The following is a 23,731-nucleotide window of genomic DNA, read 5'->3' on the forward strand; positions in this document are numbered from 1 at the left end:
TAGTGAGGACCCAGGGGAGGAGAGAGGTGTTATCCTGACTTAGAGAATCAGCAAAGGCTTCCCAGATGTGGTTGAACTGGGTCTTAAGCCCTGGTGGTGTTTTCCTGGCAGAAATGGGGTAGGGTTCAGGAGAAGGTCATTCCAGGCAGATGGGGCCTTGGTAGGCCAGAAACCCTGAGGGCTTCCTATTGTCTGAAGGGCCAGGACAAATTCTGTGGTGAGGCTGGAGCTGCCATGTGACTCTGCCATTCTTTCTTGCCTTGATTCAAAGGACCATTGGGGAGCCTCCAAACAAGCATTCCAGTGTTTCTCCTTTGCTCTGGGGACCAGCAGGAGTGTGGAGAGGAGGGAGTGCTCTCATTCTTTATGGCTTGGAGGCAGACCTCAGACCACGGTGTAAAGTTAAGGGAAGGCAAGTTCAGGCTCCATGGTTAGGAAGAGCATTCTAACAATACTGGGTGCTTACTGTTGAAATAGACCACATGGTGAGGTAAGGAGCTCCCCATCAGTCAGTGACTTGCCCAAACACCGAAAGCTAGTTAGACTAGGGTCAGAACGCACACCCAGAGGGCCTGACTGCAAAAAGAGTGCCCTTTTTCCTACCCAGAGGCCTGTGGCTGCCATGTATAAAACATCACAGAATTCTGAGCCTAGGGTTGGGCCTGAGCTAATGGAGGTGTAGAGACTTGCTGACTGTTTTACATCTTAGTTCCAAAATAATGAGCAAACAGCAAGCCATGACATCAGGCATTTCCTTTTATTGGCTTTTAGAAGACACAGAGGTGCTGGGAATGTCGTCTGCAACCTCACTGAAGAATGTGGTGAGAAAAATACATATATGTGTGTGTGTTTATGTCTATCTGTGGTACTCGCTGAGGTTGCTGCCTGCTCTGCGGGGGGCTCAGAAGCGCTTCTGGAGGGCAGTCTGGATGTTCTTCAGCAGGCCCCACTTAGCTCGGTTCTTCCCACGCCCATCCGGGGTTACCACCTGCAATCAGAAGAGCCATGGTACCAGCCACAGGCAAAACAGTAGTAGCTTCCAGGAGCATGGCCACTGCCGTGCACTAGACCCTCACACATTATCTTATTAACCCCTTATGACAGCCATACAAAGCAGGTGCCACTGACCCCCTTGTATGAATGAGGACACTGAGGCTCAGAAGGATGAGGTAGCTTTTCGCTTTTCTAAATTTGGACTCTTAATATGTCGCGAGACTGGGATTTCACAGACTAGGTTCCACTTCTTCTAAGGCACTGCATTTAACTGAGTGCTGTGACCTCAGGTGGGCTTCACCATAGAGCAGCCCTCCAGGTTGTCCCTCCAGCCCCTGGAAATTGCTTCTGTCATAGCTGTTATCATTTGTAAATTCCATTAATGTGTTTGACTCTTAACAGACTGAGCACCTTGACTGGGTTGTAGGGGAAGCGAGTCTTTCAGTTCTGTAATCACAACATTGGTTAAGGTAAAGAGAAGGTTCTTAGAGAAGTGGATGAAAGGTGAATAGAACCACAATTTGTAAATCTGCCAGTTGTCTCTCTCTGATGCTTCACACTGTCTTTGATCGCAGTGAGCGGTCAGAGCTACCTGGAAAGGGCAGACTACCTGCACTGCGCAAGTCTCCTACAAATCTAACCAACTCAGCTTACACGTGGATCTCCCTGTTTTACCTCAGAGGTGCTGGGTTTCTTCATGCTTCTGGTCTGGCAGCATTCCTCTTCCTTCCCAGTACACATTTACTGAAGAGGTGTTTAGGGAGTGAGGCTGAGATCAGGGATGAGGGATAGCCCAATGGATCAGTGGGCTCTGTCTAGACAGATCAGGACTCATGGGGCAGATGGGGTGAGGTTGTGGTTTGGGTGGTGAAGAGTGATGTTTGTACAATGTCCCTATATACAAAGCTTTTAATTTTTTATATTTGTATTCAAAGGGAAAGGGGAAAAAAAGAGAGAGAGACACTTATTACCATTATGCCCTTTAGTTTTATAAAATTTTTTAATTTTAAAGAAAAAAGGGTTTCTTGCAAGATAAAGATACTATATACATGACACTAGGTTACACATTGCTGGATAAAAATGGAGATAACACAGAGAGAGAGCCTTGGTAAAGATAGTAGATATAGTGTAAGATATACACACTGAACTATCAAGGGCATTAATGAAGGGATAACAGTGTTGTGGTGGGGTTAGAAATTGACTCATAAAATACCACGTGGATTTGAATTCTGCTGTAAAGCAGTCAGGGCCTCCAGAGATAAAGACTATGTGTGATGTGTGAGTGGGGCAATGAGGATTGGGACATGTTTATGAACAAGGGGATGAGATGAACAGGACAAAAGAAATAGAGAACAGAACTTGAGATACTAAAGAATTTGAAATGATAGTTGACATCCTCTTCCCTGCCCCAAATGCTCAGATGGTTTTTCAAATGAATTCTAACAAACTTTTAGATAAAGTTGTTCTAGAAAACAGGAAAAGAACAAAAGCTTCCTACCTCATTTTATTAAGCTAATAAACTATTGATTCCAAAGCCAGATAAAAACAATATAAGCCAAACATTATAGGGCCAGTTCACTTATGACCATAGATACAATAATCCAAAATAAAATATGAGCTAACGAAAACCAAGTATGTTAAATAATCACATCATGATCACATAGGGTTTAGTGCATGAATGCAAGTCAAGCTTAACATCAGAGAATCAATGTAATTCATTTCATTAAGGCCCAAAGGAGAAGAATCATATGATTATCTCAAATAATACAAAAATGCATAAGATTGTACAGCTCTCAGAAATTTAGAAGTAGAAAGAAATTTCCTTAATGAGAATTATATACCACAAAAACTAAATGCAAAATCATCATAGCTCAATGGAGAAGCATTAAGATCAGGAATAAGACAAAGCTATCAAGTATTTCAGCTTCTATTTTCTGTAAGACTCATGCCCCTAGCCAAAGGTATAGAGAAAGAAAAGACATAGAGGTTCAAGGATTGTAAGAAAAAGCTAAAGCTATCATTATTCATAAATGATAGGGTCATAGCCTGGAAAAACTAGCAAAATCAGCAGATAAACTCTCAGAATAATAAGAGAGTTTATCAAGATTGCTGGAATCTGGGGCACCTGAGTGGCTTAGTCAGTTAAGTATCTGCCTTCGGCTCAGGTCATGATCCTAGGGACTTGGGATCGAGTCCTGTGTTGGGCTCCCTGTCAGTGGGGAGCCTGCTTCTCCCTCTCTCTCTGCCTGTGACCCCGCTCATGCTTTCTCTCTCGCTCTCAAATAAATGAAATCTTAAAAAAAAAAAAAAAGATTGCTGGAATCAAGATTAACCTCCAAACACCAATAGTTTTTATTCTAAACCAGCAATACATTAGAAAATATAATCAAATAAAAGATAATATTCGTAATATCTACAAAGTCTGCAAACAATTACTTTAACCAGGAACATGTAGTACCTCTATGAGAAGAATTTAAAAGCCTAAGTAAAGCACATTGAAGATGATTTCAATAAATGTCAGGCCTATTACAAAAATATCAAATGCCTCCAAATTAATTTAGAGACTCAATGCCTTCCTAATCAAATTCTATTCTGGATTCTTTCTTTTTTGGATTCTTTCTTTTTTGGATTCTTTCTTTTATGGATTCTTTCTTTCTTTCTTTCTTTCAATTTACTTACTCCAAAATTTATATGAAGTAATTCAATTTACTTACTCCAAAATTTATATGAAGGAACAAATTCCTTTGATTAGTTAAATAAACCTTAAAAAAGAAAGAAGGGTAATGGGCAGACTTACCTTAGCAGTTCATCAAGACAGAGCACAAAGCTGAGGTTAAACAATAAAAACAGTGTGGTATTGATATAGAAACAGACAAAGTTACCTGTAGGAGGCTGTAGAGAGCTCAGAGACAGACTCCTAAATATATGGCACTTTAATATAAGATGGCAGTGGCACCTTCACTGTATATGAATGGAGAAGACATTGCTTGGTGGATGCTATTGGAAAAACTGGCTCACTAGATGGTCAAAAACAGTGCATCCTATCCAGCATTACACACAAAGGTGGGCTTTGGATGGATGGAAGTTCTAAATTTGATAGGTAAAACTAAAGTTAATAAAAGAATTATGTGGAAGATTATCTTTGTGATCTAAGCCTATGGAAGGACTTTCTTAAACAAAACTTCAAAAGGTCAAACCAGAAAGGAAAAATAATTGATGACTTTGATCATATCAAAATGGAAGTTTTCTGCTGTTTCATGAAATACACTATGAACAAAGTTAATAGACAAATGTCAGAACAGAGAAGATATTAACAATGTCTAAAACCACTATCTGGAATATATCAGCACACTCTGCAAATCACCTAGAAAATGAAAAGTGCAATAGAAAAATGGGCAAAGAATATTTTGCAGCTGTTTATAGAAGAGGAAATCCTGAAAACTAATAAGCATATGAAATGAATTTTCAAACAATAAGGAGACAGCACTTTGTACCTATTGGATTAGCAAAATAGTAGAAAACTGGATCATGCCACATAGAGGTGGGGGCTGGATACAGGGGCCCTCATTCATTCCTTATGGCCCCACACATGCATGCATTGAAATCAAGTATGCACGTACTCTATGACCCAGCAATTTCACTCATGGCATATATCTGATAAGGGGTGAATTGTGTCCTCCCAAAATTTATACCTTCAAGTCCTATCCTCAGTACTTCAGCATGTGCCTGTACAGTTGACCCTTGAACAATGCAGGGACTGGGGCACTGACCCCCTGAACAGTTGAAAATCCATGCATAACTTTTTAGTGCCCCCAAACTTAACTACTGGTAGCCTACTGCTGATCAGAAGCCTTACTGATAACATAAACAGTCAATTAACACGTTTTATATATTTATTATATGCTGTATTCTTAAAGATAGAGAAAAGAAAATGTTATTAAGAACATCATAAGGAAGAGAAAATACAGTCCTGCATTGTAAAACGGCAGTGTATAAGTGGACCCACACAGTTCAAACCTGTGTTGTACAAGGGTCAACCGTATTTGGAGAGACGACCTTTAAAGAGATGATTAAGTTAAAATGGGGTCATTAGGGAGGGCCCCAATCCAATCTGACTGGTGTCCTTATAAAAGGAGGAAATTTGGACACAGAGACCTGCCAGAGGTGCCCTCGCACAGAGAAAACGCCACGTGAGGGCACAGGGAAAAGGCAGGTGTCTGCAAGCCAAGGAGAGAGGCCTCCGAAGAAACCAGACCTGCCAACAACGTGATTTAGGATTTCTGGCTTCCAGAACTGTGAGAAAATAAATTACTGTTGTTTAAGCCGCCCAATCTGTGGCATTTTGGTATGGCAGCCCTAGAAAACAATGTTCCAGAGAAATTCTCACGCCGCCACCCTGCCCACAATATGTCAGGAATGAGGCTGTTCACTGCAGCACTTTTGGAGGTCACCTCGGTGTCCATGCTGGCTTAGTGGACAGGTAACCTGTGGTGTCCAAATGAGGTAGCATCAGAAGTGAGGGACTAAATGTGCATAATGACATGGCCAGAGCATAAAAACACAGTGTTTAGGGAGAAAAGGTGAGAAACAAAGTAGGATATGTGGCATAATACTGTTTGAGCAAATTACCAACACATTCAAAACAATATATACCATGTAAGAACTCATAAAAGCAATAAGATACACATAAAATGTGTTAGAATGGATGTCTGGGAAGGAATGGCCACAAAAATACATACAGAGACAAGAAATGGGCCTTGCATAAACCAGTGTTGAAAATGGACCATGAACTGAAGTGTATGATTAACTCAACCCCTCTATGTATAAGGTTAAAAATAATAGGTCCAGCTTGACCTAAATTATCCTCACTCCAGGGCTCAAATCTATCTGCAGAGCTAGTAGGGAGAGACTAATAGGGTTCTATTTGCATGAAGGATCAAGGAGCTCTTTGGCAAAGAATAAATCATAGGGATATAGAGAGTGCAAACCCATTTTTATTTCATTTCAGGGCAGGGAGTCGCTGTGAGTATGTGGGTGGTGTGGGATAGATTTTGGGCAGTTATTCTGAGTGTGGGATAGTGTTGGTTGCTCCAATTGCCCTGCAACCCCACCTGCTGAGGTTGTGGATCTCAGCCTAGACAGGAGATCTGAAGTAGGGACCGAGGTAAAACCAGAAGGGGGTTTTCATGAACCCAAGGTTAGATGCCCAGGAAGGCCAGGCAGCCTGGCTCTGTGCCTGGAGTTCCAGTCTGGGCAGAAAGAGAGCAGCACTGCAGACTCAGAGTAGCTGGCAGGGCTGTCTCCTGAGCACATGGGAGACACACCAGGGGTGATCCCCAGTACAGAATGAGAAGGAATTTGAGGGGATGAATGGGGGCAGGGGTGGGCACACTTCCTAAAGAGCTATCAGGGAAGACGCAGAACAGTAGCAGTTTGTGACTATTGTTGGGCCTGAATTTTTACTTCCAAATGTGATGTAATAGGGGACATCTGGTTTACAGACTGTGATAGGCAGAGTAATTGCCCCCAAAGATGTCTATGTGGTGATCCCGGGAACCTGTGAACATGTTATGTTACACAGCAAAGGGAATCAAGGTTCCTAGTCAGCTGGCTTTAAGATAGAGATTATGCTGAGTCATCAAGTGCGTCCAATGTAGTCACAAGAGTCCTTCAAAGTGGAAGAGGGGGGCGGAAGAGAGCCAGGGAATGTGAGAAGGTGTGAGAAGTGTGTATGTGTGTGAGAAGGACTCAGCCTAACGTTTCTGGCTTGGAAAATGCAGGAAGGGGCCATGAGCCCAGGAATGCTGGCAGCTGCTAGCAGCTGAAAAAAGGCAAGAATAAACTTCTTCTAGAGTCTCCTGAAGGACCACAGCCCTGCTCACACCTTGTTTTTACTCAGTGACACCCATTTTGGAGTTCTGATCTCCAAAATTATAATAAGTAAATGTGTATTGTTTAAACTGCTAATTTGTTATTAGTAATAGCAGTAATAGGAAACCAATTAGAAATAGCAGTAATAGGAAACCAATGCATAGATGGAAAGTTCCATTTATCATGGGAAGACTTCTTGGAAGTTAGAGATTTGAAGTTAGAGGGAGACAAAGTGAAGAGGCTCTTTGCAGAAATGGGAATGGTGGTCAGGAGGGACCCTGGGGACTAAAGGAAGGGCAGGAGGAGAAACAGACTAAAGGATATATGACTTGTCTAAAAACACATTTCTCCGTTCCTTCAAAACTACCAGTTAGGCTCTTCAATGTTAGAGGCTGTTGGCAGAGGGCTGTGGGCCAAGAGGAGTGAGGAAGCCCACCGGGACACCTGCCTTCCTGGCGCTTACAGCCTAGTGGAGTTGGCGCTAGGCACACCAGGCCAAGCAATGCTCAATCTTGTCTCTCAAAAAGAAAAAAAAAAGTCCCACTCTCATTGCTGTTAGCTTGGACAACATCATTCTTCCAGTGTGAGGTGCCAGGGCTCCAGGGTGGGTCCCACCAGCCCAGGCTTAGCTGAATCTGACTGTGGTGCAGGGGACAAAGAGCTCCAGCTTGGATGAACACCCAGGTTCCCACTCAACTCCTCCTTCCTGAGCCTCAGTTTCCTTATCTGTAAATTAGAGGCAGTAACTCCCCGCCTCCACTGGCTGGTATATCAGTGATAATGAATAGACAGTGTCTGACATGGAGTCGGCCTTCAATAAATGGGACCTTTAAAAAGCATTCAAGTTAATATTCATGCTTCATGTATTATACTTTGAATAAAATCCCTTAAAAATCAGCTAGTCACAGACTATGAAAATCAAATATGAAAGGTGTTATTTCACTTCCTTTTCAAAAGTACATATGATGGAAATATTGTATTTTGGATAAGGAATGATTCAGCTACCTCATTACAGCATTTTAAATGAAACCTTTCAGGAATACCTGCATAGAACCAATGCCAAAGGAAAAGTATTTCGATTTTATAGGAAAGAACTAAAGTCATTACTTTTATGAAGCTTTATAAATGTCATTCAAACACACCATCTTATTTTCATTTGCTATTGAAGCCTTTACTTATGCAAATCATGACAAATGTTAAGGAAGCCAGTGTTTCCCCTAGAATGCTAATATAATCACAAAGAGGGAAGAAGAATTACTTCTGAAGGAAAAATCTATATTGCAGCTCTGCGAGTCAGATAAAAATGAAGCTTCCAGAAAACCTCATTAATTAGTGCTCTGCTCATTTAGAAATTGTGTTAAAAAGCAAAGAAACTGGAATGAGTTTCCTTCCCATATAGGGAGTACAAATTAATCGCATAAACATAATTTCAGGGGGAATGTTATTTCTTGACTGATTGCATAAAACACTTAGCTTTCAGGCATCTTATGGTACTTTGTAATTATTAATTTTATTCATCAATTTATTTCTTCACTCTTTAGACATTCATTCATATATTCATTTGTTTGGTCACATTTTCAGTCATGTATTCATTCAATAACCATTAAGAACCTGCGATATGCACAGTGCTGTGGTAAGCATTGTGGGAGCAAGAGAGATGAATTAGACATGAAGTTTGTTTTCAGGGAGTTTGGAGCTCAGGAGGAAGGACAAAACATCTACCTAAAAAGGGCCAACACATTTCAGTCTCTCCGCCTCTGTCCTTGACCCTAGCATGTAAAAATAACAGGAGATACATTAAAAAAAAAAAATTAGTAAGAGCACTGAGTGCCCTTCATGGGCAAGATATTTTTGAGGAATTCCTAAAAAATTAGAAGGCAGATGGAATTAGAGGAAGGAAAAATCCATAGTCAGAAGGACATCCTGCAAAATATGGTAGCAGCTGTGCGTGTCCCATGCTTGGGAGAGAAGGGTGGCAGCAAGAGTGGGGTTCTGAGGCACCTGCCTGATGGGGAACTGGTGGGAGTAGAGCAAGAGGAGCAGCAAGGCTGACCTTCTCATCCCACTTCCTTCCCAGGTGAATGTCTGACCTCTGTGGGAGCGGGAAGGGTGCATGTGGGTGCTGACTCCAGAAGCAGTCCAGATGGACTAGAGAGCCTCTACCTCCAACAGAGTTGCTACTGGTACACCGGCCAACAGCATAATCCTGCCCCCATCCTCCCTCCTGCTTCCCTTCATCACTAGAAGTAGCAACCAATCAGATTCTCTTCTGCAAACATTGGACCTGAGACAAAGGGAGCTTTGCTAGTCAGATTGTGTTGGACACACAGAACTTGGGCCAAGACAATCCAAAACCACAAGCAAGCTGAATTTAGGGGAGGAAAATACTACAAACTAGCTGAAAGTGGTGCAGATTCAGAGAGAAGCAGACATAGAAGGGCGGGCAGAGGGAGGACAGAGAGACAGAGACAGAAACAGAGACAGAGATAGGAAGGGAGAGGAACTGATGGCTTTCCAGTTCCCTTGGGGATCAGATGTATGTCCTGGCTGGAAGTGGTCTCATGAGACTCCTCTCTCTCCAAACCATAAATTTCCCTTTTCAAAAGCTGAAATGAATGGACTTACTGTTTTTCCTCTAAAGAATCCCATGATTAAGCCATGTTCTTATTCCAAAGAACATCATCATGGTTATACAGTAAGATAGCTCTGGGAAGTCTTGATATTTTTCTTCCTTTCTCCTTTGAGTATCAGTAAAATTATATTCATGAATGTATATCCCCTGGGGATATAAAGAAGAGTCAGCCTTGCATCACAAAGAAGATAGGAATAATCCTATCCCTTCTTTTTGGGAGACCATTCTGACATGCTCAGTGGCTATTCCTTGACTTTCAGATAAATAGTAAGTAAAAAATTTTTAGTATAACTATGTCCAAAATATTGCATGGGACATACTTATGCTAAAAAGTGTTTTTTATATGTGTCCCATATTTATGTTTGTTAAATCTGGCACTGTACACTTGCTTTGAGTCACCACCAGGGCTAATAATAAGCTCTTTTTTTGTCCTTCTCATGCCACAAGTATCTGTTTAATAGACCCTGAGCTCCTTGAAGGCAAGGATTATGTCCTATTTTCCTCTGAATCTCTACATCCTAAAAGAATGCCTGGCCCAAATGTTTTTTGAATCAAACTGAACTAACAATTTTCAGGCCTCATTTGCTAAGTTGGTTGAGGCCAGCAGCCTTCTCTTTGACCTGAGTTAACAAGTTTTCTGGGATTAGAGGGGGCAGTCACACAGTAGGTTCTGTGATCTCGTGATTATCCTAACAGCTGCATCAGAACTTATAAAGAAAGTCTGTCTGAGAAAAAACGTGCACAGTACCTTGCAGATGTCACTCCATTGCCCAGGACCATTGTCATTGATGGCTCTAACTTTAAACAGATACTCAGTGTTGGGGGTCAGGTTGTGCAGCTCCAGATTCTGCTGCATTATATCCCGAATTTGCCCACAAAGCTCTGTCCGCACATTGTTAGGAGGGCTAGTAATGAGTTCATAAAATTCCATCTCAAAAGAGTCCACATCTTCTGTTGGGCATGTCCAGTAAACCTATGAAGCAATGACCATGAGGGTGTGATACTAATACACACCATTCAGCTTTCTTTCCCATAAAGATTTGTGTCATTGACTATCAGTGGGGTGAGTTTAAGCTGACCCGATCTCCTCCAGTTGCTGAGGACTTTGATGTAGACTATGTGCAACAGTCTTGAAAGGCTGCCTGATAAGGCCTGCCATGATGCTCGTGATGCATTTCAAGAACAGAAGAATGCTCCTCTGGGTTCTATTACCATTGGTCAACATGGCAGTGACCACTGGTCTCCTGTCACAACCAAGTAAGGTAGCTGCCATTTATTGAACACGTTCTATGCATCAGATTCTGTGTCTGACATTGCCTAGCTCACCTAGTCTTCACAACTCCCTGGAGGGGAGATTTTATTATCCCATTTTATAGTTGAGGCTCAGGAAGGTTATATTTAGCAAATTCTAATGGAACCACAGACTACCAGAAGATGAAAAGTGTATCTATTCCAACCCTCTATTTTACACACAAGGAAGTGGAGTACCAGAGAGGTGAAAAGGCTTACCCAACTCATGGGGAATATATGTTCACACTCAAAACATAAACTATCAGCTTTTGGAAAGAGATATATCAACAAGTGTCAATTAGCAGGTTGTGTTTGGCATATAAATATTTTATAATGATTATATTTCTAAACAGATACTGCATTCTTTAAGTTTTAATACATTCAAATGTTATTACATTTATAAAATTAATTTATAATTACTTGTAAGTGTATAAATTTTTGTGACTATATAATTTATAGTTATTTTTATGTATTTATACTTCTAAAAATTTTAATAAATTTATAAAATTCATCAGTAAAAATTAACTTATTTTTTTCTGATTATCAAAACTAACATACTCATTGTAAAAGACTTAGAAAATACAGAAAAATATAAGGGATGAAAATAAATATTACTTATAATTCCAAAATTCAGTTAATAATTTCAGTATGTTCCAATTTTGGAACATACACAAACACAGAGATACATTTAATTTGGATTATATTGCTTTGATACCTACTTTCTTTCACTTGTTATATTTTATATATTTCCCTATATTATGAAAAACTTAGTAAAGCACCGTCTTAATAACTGTCCCATAAGTGATTTAATCCTTCTATAGTTGAACATTTAGGTTGTTTCTAATTTTACACTCTAGTAAATAATGATGCAGTGAAGACTTTTGGGGCATGAATCTTCATCTGAATTTTTAATTATTTCTCTGGGAAAGAGTTCTAGAAATAAAATTGAGTTTTTAGAAGAAAACTCCTTAGGATTTTTCAGATACATAGTGACAAGTTATGAGACTACCTTTGAGAATGTTTTCTATGCCAAAAGCCTAAAGAGGACTGTCAACCATCATTTGTGAGAGCAGTCAACACAGATTTCATCTTGGGCATTACTGAGCACTATGGTTCCCACGTGAATTCCATTCCATTATCCTAATGGGGATCAATGATATTTTCACATCAAATACCACTATTTGTCAGTAGGTTTAGGTGTCCTCTCTTGACAGACGATGTCTTGACTAGGTTTTCCTGTGTAGGCCCCTTTCTTGGGCTCATCCAGGGACCACTAACCGGTGGCGTGGGGTGACTGTTTTCCAAGCCCAAGTGTGGAGCAGACATCACTAGTCCTTTCCTTCCAGAGCAAGAAACTGCCAATCTTCTAAGCCGTCTAACTTGCATGGAGAGACCTAAGGCCATCACTGAGCTAATGTCACATACACTGCAGGCTCTGCTGATCTAGGATCATTTGGAAATGAAGATTCAGCTGCTCAGTTGTGGGCATCTCGTATGTGAAGGGCAGAGAGACTTTGCTGTGTCTGAGAGCCCATGGGAAGGTGTATTCTACTTTGCAGCATAAGGTCATTCTTGCTGGCAATTATAGACTCTAAAACATAGATTATGATGTCTCAGGAGAACAGTGAAGCAAAGCTTGGTCAGTGTCTGACTTTCACTTTCTTGTTTTTAGACCCTTGATATTAAAGTGTGGTGTGCAGACTGGCAGCAATGGCAACACCTGGAAGGTTGTTAGAAACACAAAATCTCAGGGCCCCCTGAGACCCACTGAAACAGAATCTGCATTTTAACAAGACCTGCAGGTGCACATTAATGTTTGAGAATCAATGGTTTCAACTTCAAGGGTGCTAAAAGTCTTTGGGAGTGTTCTCAGATTATGGGGGCAAAAGATGGGTTCTGCCACATGAAGGCAGGCCATGGGCTGGCCTGGGAGATGTCCCTGAAGGAACACTAAGAGAGGCAAGGTTTGCGCTAATAGAGTATCTAATTGCAAGTTAATCTGTTTCCCTCCCTGAACCTTAATAACACATTCTATAAATAGTTCAATTTAGGTTCAGCTGGATTTGAAAGGAATGTTAAGGGGAAAGGTCATCTGTCCATGTTAGGCCAAGAGGGTCAAGGAGGAGTCACGTCCCCCAAAGTCAGATGATGGCAGCCGTAGAGGTCTGTGAGAGATCCACACCCCAAAAATATGAATCTCAGGAGATAAAAATTGGAATTCCATTGGGATTATCCTTCCATTCTTTACAAATCATGGAGAGTATGGATACTTTCTTTAGGAAAAGTAGCAATTTAGAGGAATCACAGCTGATAAATAATGGAGCCTGTACTTCCAATTTGATTCTCTGTGTTCTCTCTACTATTACAGGCTTTCCCCTGGGAAATATTATACCTTCCAAGCAGTCTCTTCAAATTACTTTGGTTCCCAAATTGGGTTGCCCTTGAAATGGGGTTGGGGCGTTCAGATGTATTTTTGACTATGAATTAAATACATTGTTTGGTTTAAGTCAATCTTAGGGTACTTAAGATCCTAGGAACTTATCCCTTTTGAATGGGCTGACCATGAAGAATCCAGAGGAATAGATTTGAGTGACTGGACCCTAGATATCAAAGAGGTTAAGTGCAACCTTTCCTGACTACCCAAAACTCCATTCTGTACCTCACATCCCCCGCCTTCCCCATGGGCCCAGAGCCTTTCTTACCTTGGCAGCTCTAGGATACACCAGAGTCTGGTAGATAACAATTGGGCCTGGGGTCTTCACAGTACCATCATTGAATGAGTACCAATTGTGGAAGCTGCTGCTGTTCTGCACAGACTGGTTGTCTGCCCCTGCACTCCAGTAGGTATAGAGGCCATCTGTGGGTTTGGCAGGTGTGGCGGACTGGGCTCGCCCATAGGCTTCCAGACCCATCTTGGCCTTCTCACCGGTGGTGGTGTTGAAGGACAACAAGGAGGAGCTTCGCTGGTATATCTGCTGGTTGCCAAAACTGTGAGTGCTGAAAGTGACCTTCCTGGCAATCATCATTTCTGAGTGCATGGGATAGGGGGAGGGCAGGGAGTCCCCTGAAGAGCATACTTTCTTGGGTCCTGTGGGGAAGAGCTCGTGGATGGCACTGGAGAGCTCAGCAAAGTCCAAGGGCATGCAGTTCAAGGAGTGTAGCCGGAGCTGTGGGTCAGGCCTGTATGTGCTCTGGATGCCATCTTCGATCTGGTCCACCAGAATCTTGGCAGACTGCAGGAACGCCACCTGGCCTGTCTCTTTCAGGGCTTCCTTGGAGTAGGCGATCAGGCCGTCCATTTCATTCACTTTCATGGTTGTGACATGCACGTATTTTTCAATCTCCTTCTGCCTGGACACCTCCAGATTCTCTATTTGCTCCATGATGGACTTCTCCTTCTCCTGTAGAATGCTGCGCAGCTTGAGAAATCCATTTCGGATCTCTTTTCGCTTCACCTCCTTGTCAGCTTTAAAGCTGTTCTTTAAAATGTTGAACTCCATTAGGTCATTATCAATCTCATAGCGGACTGCAAAATAACCAGGTTAATTACTTTGGTTAAAATTTTCATCTCCCCAGATGTCAAAGCCAGTAGCAGACTGGAGCGAATTCCCTTGGACCCCATGGAAGTGGGCAGAGAGGGAGGGAAGGCACTTGTAGTTGAGCTGAAATAGGCTAGAACAGGTTTATGAGGTGCATCTGGCCTCCCTCAGGAATCCCTTCTCAGCCTCCTTATCTAATACTTCCCTCAGGAATAACAGCCTTTCTTTCCTAGCATAGTTATATCTATAGTAGTCTCTGTGGCCCTGGGTTGAAATTGAAAGTTCAAGGCCATCCTTGATACGAGTTTTTACCAGACTTCACTTGTCAGCACATTGGACTTAAGAAGAGGTGATGTCACAAAGTGACTGGTTTTCCCCATGTGAAGGCTAAGCTCCTGCAGGGTCAAGAGAAAGAACTAAATTTCTGATGATTTCTTCTAAATGCTGCCTTGCCTCATTCACCAAAAACCTAGCCCTAGACAACAGTAGGAAATTAGCTGGGCTCCCCCCTTGCCCTTCCCCCATTTCCTTACAAGAAAGAGTCTGCTGTTGCACTTCAAGGAGAACCCAATTTGTCCTGTATGCTCTTATGTGGTTTTTGGATTTTAAGTTCACTCAGTCATTCGACAAATATTTACTGAACACCTGTTACATGTCATACGCCTTCCAAGGTACTAGGGATACGTACATGTATGAATATGAAAGGGCACTGATGCTCAGGGCACTCATAAATCCAATGATACTACAGTATAGAGGATGCTATGAAAGAAAGTATGTGGCACATCTCTGTGAAATGAGCACCTTTGTTGTCTTTACAGTGATTTAGGCATCAGGCAGTGACAACTATGTGAAGACATTTCAGACCTTCTGTAGCCTAGTCTAAAGGTAAGATCCTCCCCTGAATGGTCAACTTTGCAGTGAATTGATGGGCTATAATTCCCACCAAATTTTACTCAGGAATAGAGGTGCCCCAGAATTTTTTGTACTTGGTTCTTAACATGGTCCTGGGTACATAGTAAGCTGGACCTCTGTGGGTGGTGGCCATTGTAACAATGATGTGCATTTGTGTAAGAGAGACCCAGGAGTCCTGTCAGACCACGAGAACAGGGACTGTGGCTGTCTTGGTTGTCACTATGACTAGGGTGTGTAGAAGGGCTCGAGAGATATTTATTGAGTGAGAGCCAATCTGTCCTATTTTCTAACATCTTCGGGGCAAATGCCACTCTCTGGCCTATTTTGTGAAGCTGCTGTTTCCTCTGTCCACTTCCTCCCTCATACAGGCACAGAAGCAATGCCGATGGGGTCTGAACAGGAAACAATCAGGGTGATTGCAGTGGTGCTGAGAAATGCTCCCCGCTCTCCCCTGACTCAAACCCTATTGTGGCTTATGGCAGTTGAAATTCCACTTTATTCATTAATTTCTTTGACTATTCAATAGTTACTCACTGCCAAAGACACTTGCATAGGAAATTCCTTGCTTTATTAGGGATTGAGTTCATGTAAAGTCCTGAGAGGTAGGATAAAAATTCCTTCGATGAGGTGGAAAGAGGCAGCACCAGGAGAAAAGAAAGAGGCGGCCACGAGCACCCCCGTGCTGTCTTACAAATATGGCAGCTTTGCAAGAGCTGGTCTTAGAGCAAAGTTAAATCAAGATCTCTTTCAGGCAGTACACTTAAAAGTAGCTATTGTTTATTAAACATTACTTACTATGTACCCAGGACCGTGTTTAAACATGGACCAGATCTATATGATACACATATTATGGGTCACATCTCTGTATTATCATATATAACATGTAACTTCCTATGAGGAAGATATTGTTCCCATTTATAGATGAGGAAACTAAGGCTCAGAGAGGTTAAGTTATTGTCCAGTGTCACACAGCAAGTAAATGGGAGAAACCAAGGCCTGTCTCTAATTCTATTTGTCTGACTCCAAAGCCTATGTTCTTAATTGCTCCAGCTGTGGTTCTCAGCCCTCTGTGAGCATCAGAATCTTCTGGGCAACTTTAAAGAAAACTCTTTTCTTGGCCTCACTTGCTGAGATTCTCAATTGGCCTGAGTTAGGGCTCGGGAATCCAGATGAGGCAGTTTGCAGCTGCGTTTAGAATCTAATCCAAGGGATCTTCTGGGGATCATGTTACAAATGCAGATTCCCATGAAATTGGTATGGGTGGGGCCTGATTCTGCATGCCTGACAGGCTCCTGGGTGGTGCCATTGTTGCTGGTCCTAGTTAGTAAATCTCCCCAGGTGATTCCAGTGTGCAGCTGGGGTCAACACCACAGATTCAATCTATTGACCCAAACTTGATCTTCCCTCCAGGTCCCAGAGTTTCTCAGTGTATTGTCAGATCATCTGCTTTTGAATTACCTAAAGATCTGTTTAAAATGCAGATTTATGGCACCTTCTCCAAAAGTGAATTGAGTCCTTAAGAGCAAGTTTGAACCCTGGTTAAAAAAATTGGGGGGCGGTTGTGGTTCCCTTAGCAAGGATGGGCAGGGCTAAATTCTTTACCTACGTATACATGGATATGCCTTGAAGGTGACCCCTGTCCCCTTCCAATTGCTGGGCTCTCTGGAATTTGTCCTGGTATCTCCTTACATTGAACTGAATTTCATCGTCTGACTTCCAAGTGCCCTTGCCTCTGAGAAAACTATCTTAGATTTCTCCTGTGTTAAAAACCCAGGCTTCCTGTGGTTACATGGGGGCCACAGCAGACTGTAGGCAGCAGCCCCTTCCCTATGCTGAGGCCCCAGAGAATTCAGCTGAGCCCAGGCAGTGAGTCCACCTTAAGAAAACTTGCTAGGAACCAAAGGGGCTACCCATTTGCTTGGCAATGTGGCTCCTATAGAGTTTCTTTACTATAGAGACTTCCCTGGTGGTGGTTCTAAAACTGAATAAATATCAATTGATAAATAATGTTTCCTAGTAGCAGCAATTGAGAAGTGAAGGTATTCCTGAAATATGCATGCTAGTGAGAGGTCCTAGGTGACAGAGTTAGCAAAGTCCATCTCTGACCCATCTCTATGTCCAACAGGACCTTTTTGTGCAGCTCAGAGAAAAACTGCCTCCCACTCATATGTTTAGGCATGCTTACACATGGACACTGAAATATCCGACAAAGGGAAAGGGCTGGGGTGGTCTGGTGCACTCTCATCACTTGACTGTCGTCCAGCCTTAAGGAAATAGACCACAAATGGTGGTGGTGGTGGTTTCTGTTGTTTTTCAATCTTTCCATCTTTAGATTCTGGTCACTGTTTAGCATAGAGTGAGTTGTCAAATGAACGTTATGGATTTAACATGGGCGTTGGATCAGATAGTCCAGGTCTGCCCATTTACTAGCTGCCTTGTGTCAATGACTTCTTAGAGTCTCCACCGTCTTATTCATGGAAGGAATTTTAATGCCTGTACTGTAGGACGACTGAGATGATTAGGCCTGGGCATAGTAGGCCTCTATTCAAGAAGCTATTCCCAGGTGAAAAGAGCCCTAAAACGATGACTGAGATCCTCCTGTCTCATCAGGTAGATCCACACCCAGAAATCATGGCACTCTTTGCTGAGCTCTGCGAAATATTGTTGTACTGCACTGCAGCGTGGAAACTAAGGTCAGTTTCCCTTACATAAACTACCTATTTTATAGGTAAGCCAATATAAAATAACCCTGAGCTGGCATGCAGAAGAAAAACCAGCTATTGACCAGAATGTTACTGGCTATTTCTGAGTTTCTCTGTTATTATGTGTTTGCTACCAGTTCATTTACTTTGCTGTTCACAAGTTTTGGGAAAACACTGTTGAGGAAAATTTAAAATGGAAATTATTTCAACATTGACTTAATTCTTTCCTTCTGCAAATTGGGAAAATACCAGAGACATCCAACTTTAGTGACAAAACACTTTAGAAAGGCTCACAGATACTAGAAGATCAAATTTAACACTTTCCAAAGGAGGAAACAAGGTCCAAGGTCATAAAGATTGTAACCAAGATTATAGAATCTTTCTGTGCTGATTATGTGCCAGATACTTTTTGGCATGCCACACACAGTGTAACCCATTTAGTCCTCACGACCACCCAAAGGAGTTACTACTACTCTGCTTATTTTACAGATGAGAAAACCAAGGTGCAGGGAGGTTAAGAGGCTGGTGGTGGTTGCCAGGTGTGCACACCAAGCCAATGCCTTGCAGCCTAGCAGAGTGTTTCTCAGTGCTTGGATTGTCCCACCAGGGGAGGCTCTGACCAGACGGACTGCCCAGAGCCATTTCCCCCAACAGTTCCTGAACTAGAAATTCCTGTGCAGGAGAGGGAAGGGGACGAGGACCTGCTTTGAACTTGGCGATGGCGCTGAAGAGTGCGGCGGCCCTTTCGGAGCAGGCGTCGATGAGGCTGACGGTGTCGTGGCCGTTGTGGAAAGCCGTCTTGCAGAAGGTGCAGAGGAGCTGGTTGTCGTGGCGGCAGTACTCAATGATGCGGCTGGACGGGTGGTGGATGCAGATCTTCTCATCCTGGTCCTCGGTGCTTGTGTCCACGAAGACGTGGTCCTGCATGGCCACGTCCGAGTGGAAGGTCTTGAGGCAGTCGTTACACAGGTTGAGACGGCAGGTGATGCAGCGCTTGTAGGCGATGCGCCGGTTGCGGCAGACCTGGCAGACGATGGGCCCGGAGGAGCGGTCGAAGCGCCACTTGAGGTAGCCGTGCTGCTGCATGTAGCGCTTGGTGAGGCGCCCGCGCAGGTAGTTCTCGGGCAGCTGCATCTTGTGGGTGTAGGGCATGCAGTGCGAGCGGTTGCACACGGGGCAGATGAGGATGAAGAAGTTCTCGGTGACCTCAGCGTGCTTTTGCAGCTGTCGCAGGCACTTCTCGCACAGGCTGTGGTTACAGGGCAGCATGAACGAGTGCAGGCGCAGCCGGCTGCACATGGGGCACGAGAGATGGTCCACCAGGTTGCTGTTCGTGGGCGTCGTCTTCACCTCATCCACCTGGGTGTCGCTGCTCCCGATACGCAGTGCGGTCTTGGAGCTGGAAGGAGAAGCAGACACGGGGAGGGCTTCAGGAGGCAGGCTCCAGAGCTCACCCCATTTCTAGCCTCTGAAAGAACTGGGGGGTCACTGCGAGGCAGGCCAGTGTGATGGCGGGAAGCGTGGGCTCCATGCCAGGGCACCAGGGTTCTGAACCTGCCTCTGCTATTCTTTTAGCTGGGTGACCTCAGGTCAGTTAATTAACTTCTCTCTGCCTTTTTCCTCGCTACAAAATTAGTAGTCACATTATAGAGTTTCTTGAGGGGATTAAAATTACATTTAATACCTACAAAGCTTGAGAGCAGCCCCTGGAACACAGTAAGTAGTAGACAACTGAGTGCTGTGATTTTTGAGCAAGAGAACGCAGAAGAGACCAGCCTGGCACCATCAGCTGGACCTTGGTGTGGGGGTGATGTTGGCTGGGGGATGTTGCCCATCAATAATGTCACAGGTTACCAACACCCCAGAAAGCCGTTCTGAGACTGTGACAGAGCAAAGCAGAAACAAGACCACTTTATCCTGTTTGAATGCAGGCAAAACAAGAATATTGTCCAGACCACAAAAATGACTAAACCCGGCCTATCCTGGTTAGTGGGAGTGTGCTGCTTTTTTACCAGTTGCAATGTCAGGCACCCTGCGCTTCCCATCTTGTAGACAAGATTTTTATCTGGATATCCACTAGGAGATCTAACCCCACTGCCTCACCTAAAATGAGACTAAATCCCATAATAACTTGCTGATGCCATCTTACTGAGACACTTCACTCTTAACCATGGTGTATGTTCTCACTTGTCGCAATGACTCCGTAAATCCAATCTTGTCCACGTACAGGTGTGTTCTTGGTGAGTTTTGCTTGGCAGGCATTGACATCATCATTATTTTTGTATGTAAGATGGATGGGTAAAGTGTCCTTCCCAGGACACCAGGAGTTCAGTCCCTGAGCCAAGTCTAGAACGCATTTGCTCCAACCAGCAGACTGATAGGTAAGAGTTAAGGGTCTAGGCTCTAGGAGCAGATTGCTCATGGTGGAGTGCACCCTTTAAAGCTGCACCTTCGAGATGAGTTTCTTAACCTCTCCCATTCTCAGTTTCCTCACCTGTAATCCAAAGCTCAAAGCTCACAATCCTGTATCCTTCATGAGAATTTTACAAAGCCTACATGAGGTAACCCGTGATAAAGTGCTTAACTGCTGGTACATAGTAAGGACTCAATAAATGTGGCCACTGCAATTACTCCCCTCTGATACTAGCCAGCTAATGTCCACAGTAGAGGACAACAATGGTCAAGTCCAGGAGAAGTGTGCACTTCTACTGCTGTGTGTGTGTGCCTGTGTATGTGTTGATTCTTTGTCTGATAGCTGAGGCTGGGGCGCCTGGGTGGCTCAGTCGTTAAGCGTCTACCTTCGGCTCAGGGCATGATCCCAGAGTCCTGGGATTGAGCCCCACATCAGGCTCCTCCGCTGGAAGCCTGCTTCTTCCTCTCCCACTCCCCCTGCCTGTGTTCCCTCTCTTGCTGGCTGTCTCTCTCTGTCAAATAAATAAAATCTTTAAAAAAAATAGCTGAGGCTGATTTCATATATTTAATTCTAAGAACCATGGATGAAGTAAGAGCGTACTTATAAAATTCAAGTGCATGTCCTAAGAGTCTATAATCAGGGCAAAAGCAGTTTCTGAAAATAAATAAGTTAGCTGTGGGGATGGAAATGGAAGCAGATACACAATTTGTGACTTTTCCTGTCTCTTCTCTTTTGTTCACATTAGTGATATTTGGGTGTTGATCTTGACATTGTGCATGTATTCTTTTCTGCTTCTGGCTTCTTGTAGTCCCTATATGCCCCTATCTACTTCCCCATCCCTTAGCCAGGGACCCATATTTTAGAGTCCAGGTAGTCAAAGGTACTGCCCAAGCATAACTGGAAGGGAGTGGCCCTGTGGTGACAGAGTGCCTCTTTTGGGGACTCAGTCTCCTGGGAGGCTCATCCCTTGGCGATTTGGATGCTGGGTCCTAGGCCTGCTGGTCTCAATGTTCTTAGCCCCCTTCTCTCTCTGCTTTCTCAGTCTCGTGCCTGGGCCCTGCAAGGAATCACTGGAGGTAGAGTCAGTTGTACACGTGGTAGCTGGGTGAACCTCTCTAGTTCAATAAGGTGGGACTCTGAGAATCATGGTGTAATATAAAGGGAGACAGCATGAGAAATCAGGAAGAAGGGGAAAGGGAGGGTGATGCTGGGGGAAGAGAGAGAGCAGGGCTGAGAGACAGGTAGCTCAGCAATCTGGGATGGAGATGAAAAAGGAAGTGAGAAAGAAATGAGAAAGTCAGAAAGAGCTGCATGAGACCAGAGTGGGGCTGAATGAGCAAGGTGTTGAGCAGGCAGTGACAGTAAAGAACAAGGAGGCAGTGATTCAGAAACTGGGAGAGAGGCCATTTGGAAGATAAACCTCAGTGTATCCATAGCCCACCTCCTGACACATCTCTGACCATCCTCTGACACAAAAGTGGCTTGGACCTGGGCATTCAGTGGCCATGGTTCTATGCCCAAACAGCCACCAAACCCAGCAGCCTTGCCTTCTTGCTGGATATCTGACCTCTCCTCCTCTGCACAGACCCCTCCTTCCAATTTAGGGCTATTCTCCCAGTCCCTTAGTTCTCACTCTGTCACCTGGCAGGACTTCCAACTTCCCTCCTGTTCCCTCCAGGCCATCTGTACTTTAGAATCACCTGGGTGGCTTTTACAATTCTGATGCCCAGGTGATACCCCAGACCAATGAAATCAGAATGACTGGGGATGAGGACATTTGTAAAGAGCCCCAAGTGATTCTAACATAAAGCAAAGTTTGGAAGCTACTGACCTAACGCATCTTCCCAAAGCACCTCCTCTGTTGAAATGTAGTCACTGACTCTCCATTGCTGATATGCAGACAGTGGGGCAGTTGAGTCAGGAGAGAGGAATGTGGATGCTACTCTCTGCACCTGAGAACTTCTGGACTTGTATCCAGGACTCCTGGGTTCTCTACTCATGCAAACAGCATGAGAGGTCCATGAATGGAGAGTAACATTTATTAAACATCTACTGAGTGCTGAATTGCAAAATGGATCCTATTCTTTTCCTGAATTCACTGAATCTTGGCTCCTGGAATTGTTTTCCCACCTTGAAAAGCTCTAAACCTGCCTCTCATTTTCTGCCTCTCCAAATGCTGCCATCTTATAGTTCTGATCTTGGATCTTTTCTCGTCTAAAAGGTCTGCCTTTGCTACTCTAGGCTCCCCTCAAATGTGACATAAAAGGACTGTCTCCGTCAGAGCAGGAGGAGAACATGTAGTACTTGATACAGAAGGTTAATGCCCCATGCAAATAACTGAGACCCTAAGTTGCATGACTTCCAATAGAGACCAAGAGAAGCCTGGTAGGAGTTGATGGCCATCTGGGGTACTTACATAGGATATAGGGGGTCAAAAGTGGCCTGTGGAAGTTGTTAACTTTTCCAGTAAGTGTTAAGGTATCAAATGTTCAGAGAAGGAAGAAAAAGGGCGATTCATATTTTTATACCACATAACAGATTACAAAGCACATACATTAATCCCCATACCCACCAAATCACAGCAGACATTATACTCTCCATTTTGCTGTACAGCATTTTTAAGTTAAGATGCAGAGTCTGGGTTCAGAATCTGGCAGCGTCTTACTAGCTAGGTGACCCTGGGCAACTTAACCTTCCAAAGGCTCAGTTTCCTCACTGGTGTGGTGGGCATGGGGTGAGGGTTGCCTGAGGCCACACATGCAGTGCCTGGCAGGTGCACTAAGTATAGCTCCTTCTATATGGTGCAGGTGAGAGAGCGCAGTGCTCATTTACACAGCTGGCAGGGAGTGGCTTTGGAACTCAGGGCTCGACGTGGTTATTGGCTGTTTAGGAGATGCTTAACTGCTACCAAATTCTTGGCCTCTTTTTTTCAGGTAGAGAAATGGCCTCGGGGTGGGGACTCCTGGGAGCCCGCAGCTGGCGCGGGCCCCGTGAGACAGCGGGCACTTACGAGGTGCGGATGCTCCTGAGGCGGCCCTTGCGGAACGTGATGGTGGCATTGCGGCAGCAGCGGCTCTCGTAGTAGTAGCACTGGAGGTTGCTGCTTGTCGTGCAGCAGCACTTGCAGTTGGGGTCATTGGCCCAGGAGCAGCAGCACCAGTGGCAGTTGGGGTTCTCAGAGCAGGTGCAGTGGCAGCACTGGCAGTTGCGCTCGTCCTTGTAGGGGCAGGGGAAGCAGGTGCAGTTCCGCTCCGAGGTGAAGAGGAACTTGCAGCACAGACAGGAGCATAATCGAGGACAACATCTCTGCCACGTACAGCATGGAGAGCAAACACACATAGCAGTCTCCATGGCACCTACATGATTGGCACAGGCTGTC

At 43.9% G+C, this 23,731-nt stretch overlaps 1 protein-coding gene across 1 annotated transcript; it reads right to left on the reverse strand.

Moving 5' to 3' along the window:
* Positions 1-901: 901 nt before the first annotated feature.
* Positions 902-23,731, reverse strand: TRIM42 (tripartite motif containing 42). Its single transcript, XM_008707889.2, has 5 exons — positions 23,363-23,731; positions 18,641-19,338; positions 13,489-14,312; positions 10,245-10,469; positions 902-988 (listed from the first exon to the last, which is right to left on the reverse strand). Exons 1-5 carry the CDS (start codon positions 23,701-23,703, stop codon positions 902-904), a joined length of 2,175 nt encoding a protein of 724 aa, XP_008706111.2. The 5' UTR covers positions 23,704-23,731.

Source organism: Ursus maritimus, unplaced genomic scaffold (genome assembly GCF_017311325.1).
Source record: "Ursus maritimus isolate PB19 unplaced genomic scaffold, ASM1731132v1 scaffold_20, whole genome shotgun sequence".
Taxonomy (NCBI): Eukaryota; Metazoa; Chordata; class Mammalia; order Carnivora; family Ursidae; genus Ursus; species Ursus maritimus.

Excerpts from the sequence above, each read along its gene's own strand:
- TRIM42 (XM_008707889.2), bottom strand. The coding sequence starts at position 23,703 with ATGGAGACTGCTATGTGTGTTTGCTCTCCATGCTGTACGTGGCAGAGA. Across the intron at positions 19,339-23,362 it reads CTCAGGAGCATCCGCACCTC|CTCCAAGACCGCACTGCGTA; the intron begins GTAAGTGCCCGC and ends TTCTCCTTCCAG. Across the intron at positions 10,470-13,488 it reads TGTATCCTAGAGCTGCCAAG|GTTTACTGGACATGCCCAAC; the intron begins GTAAGAAAGGCT and ends ATTGCTTCATAG.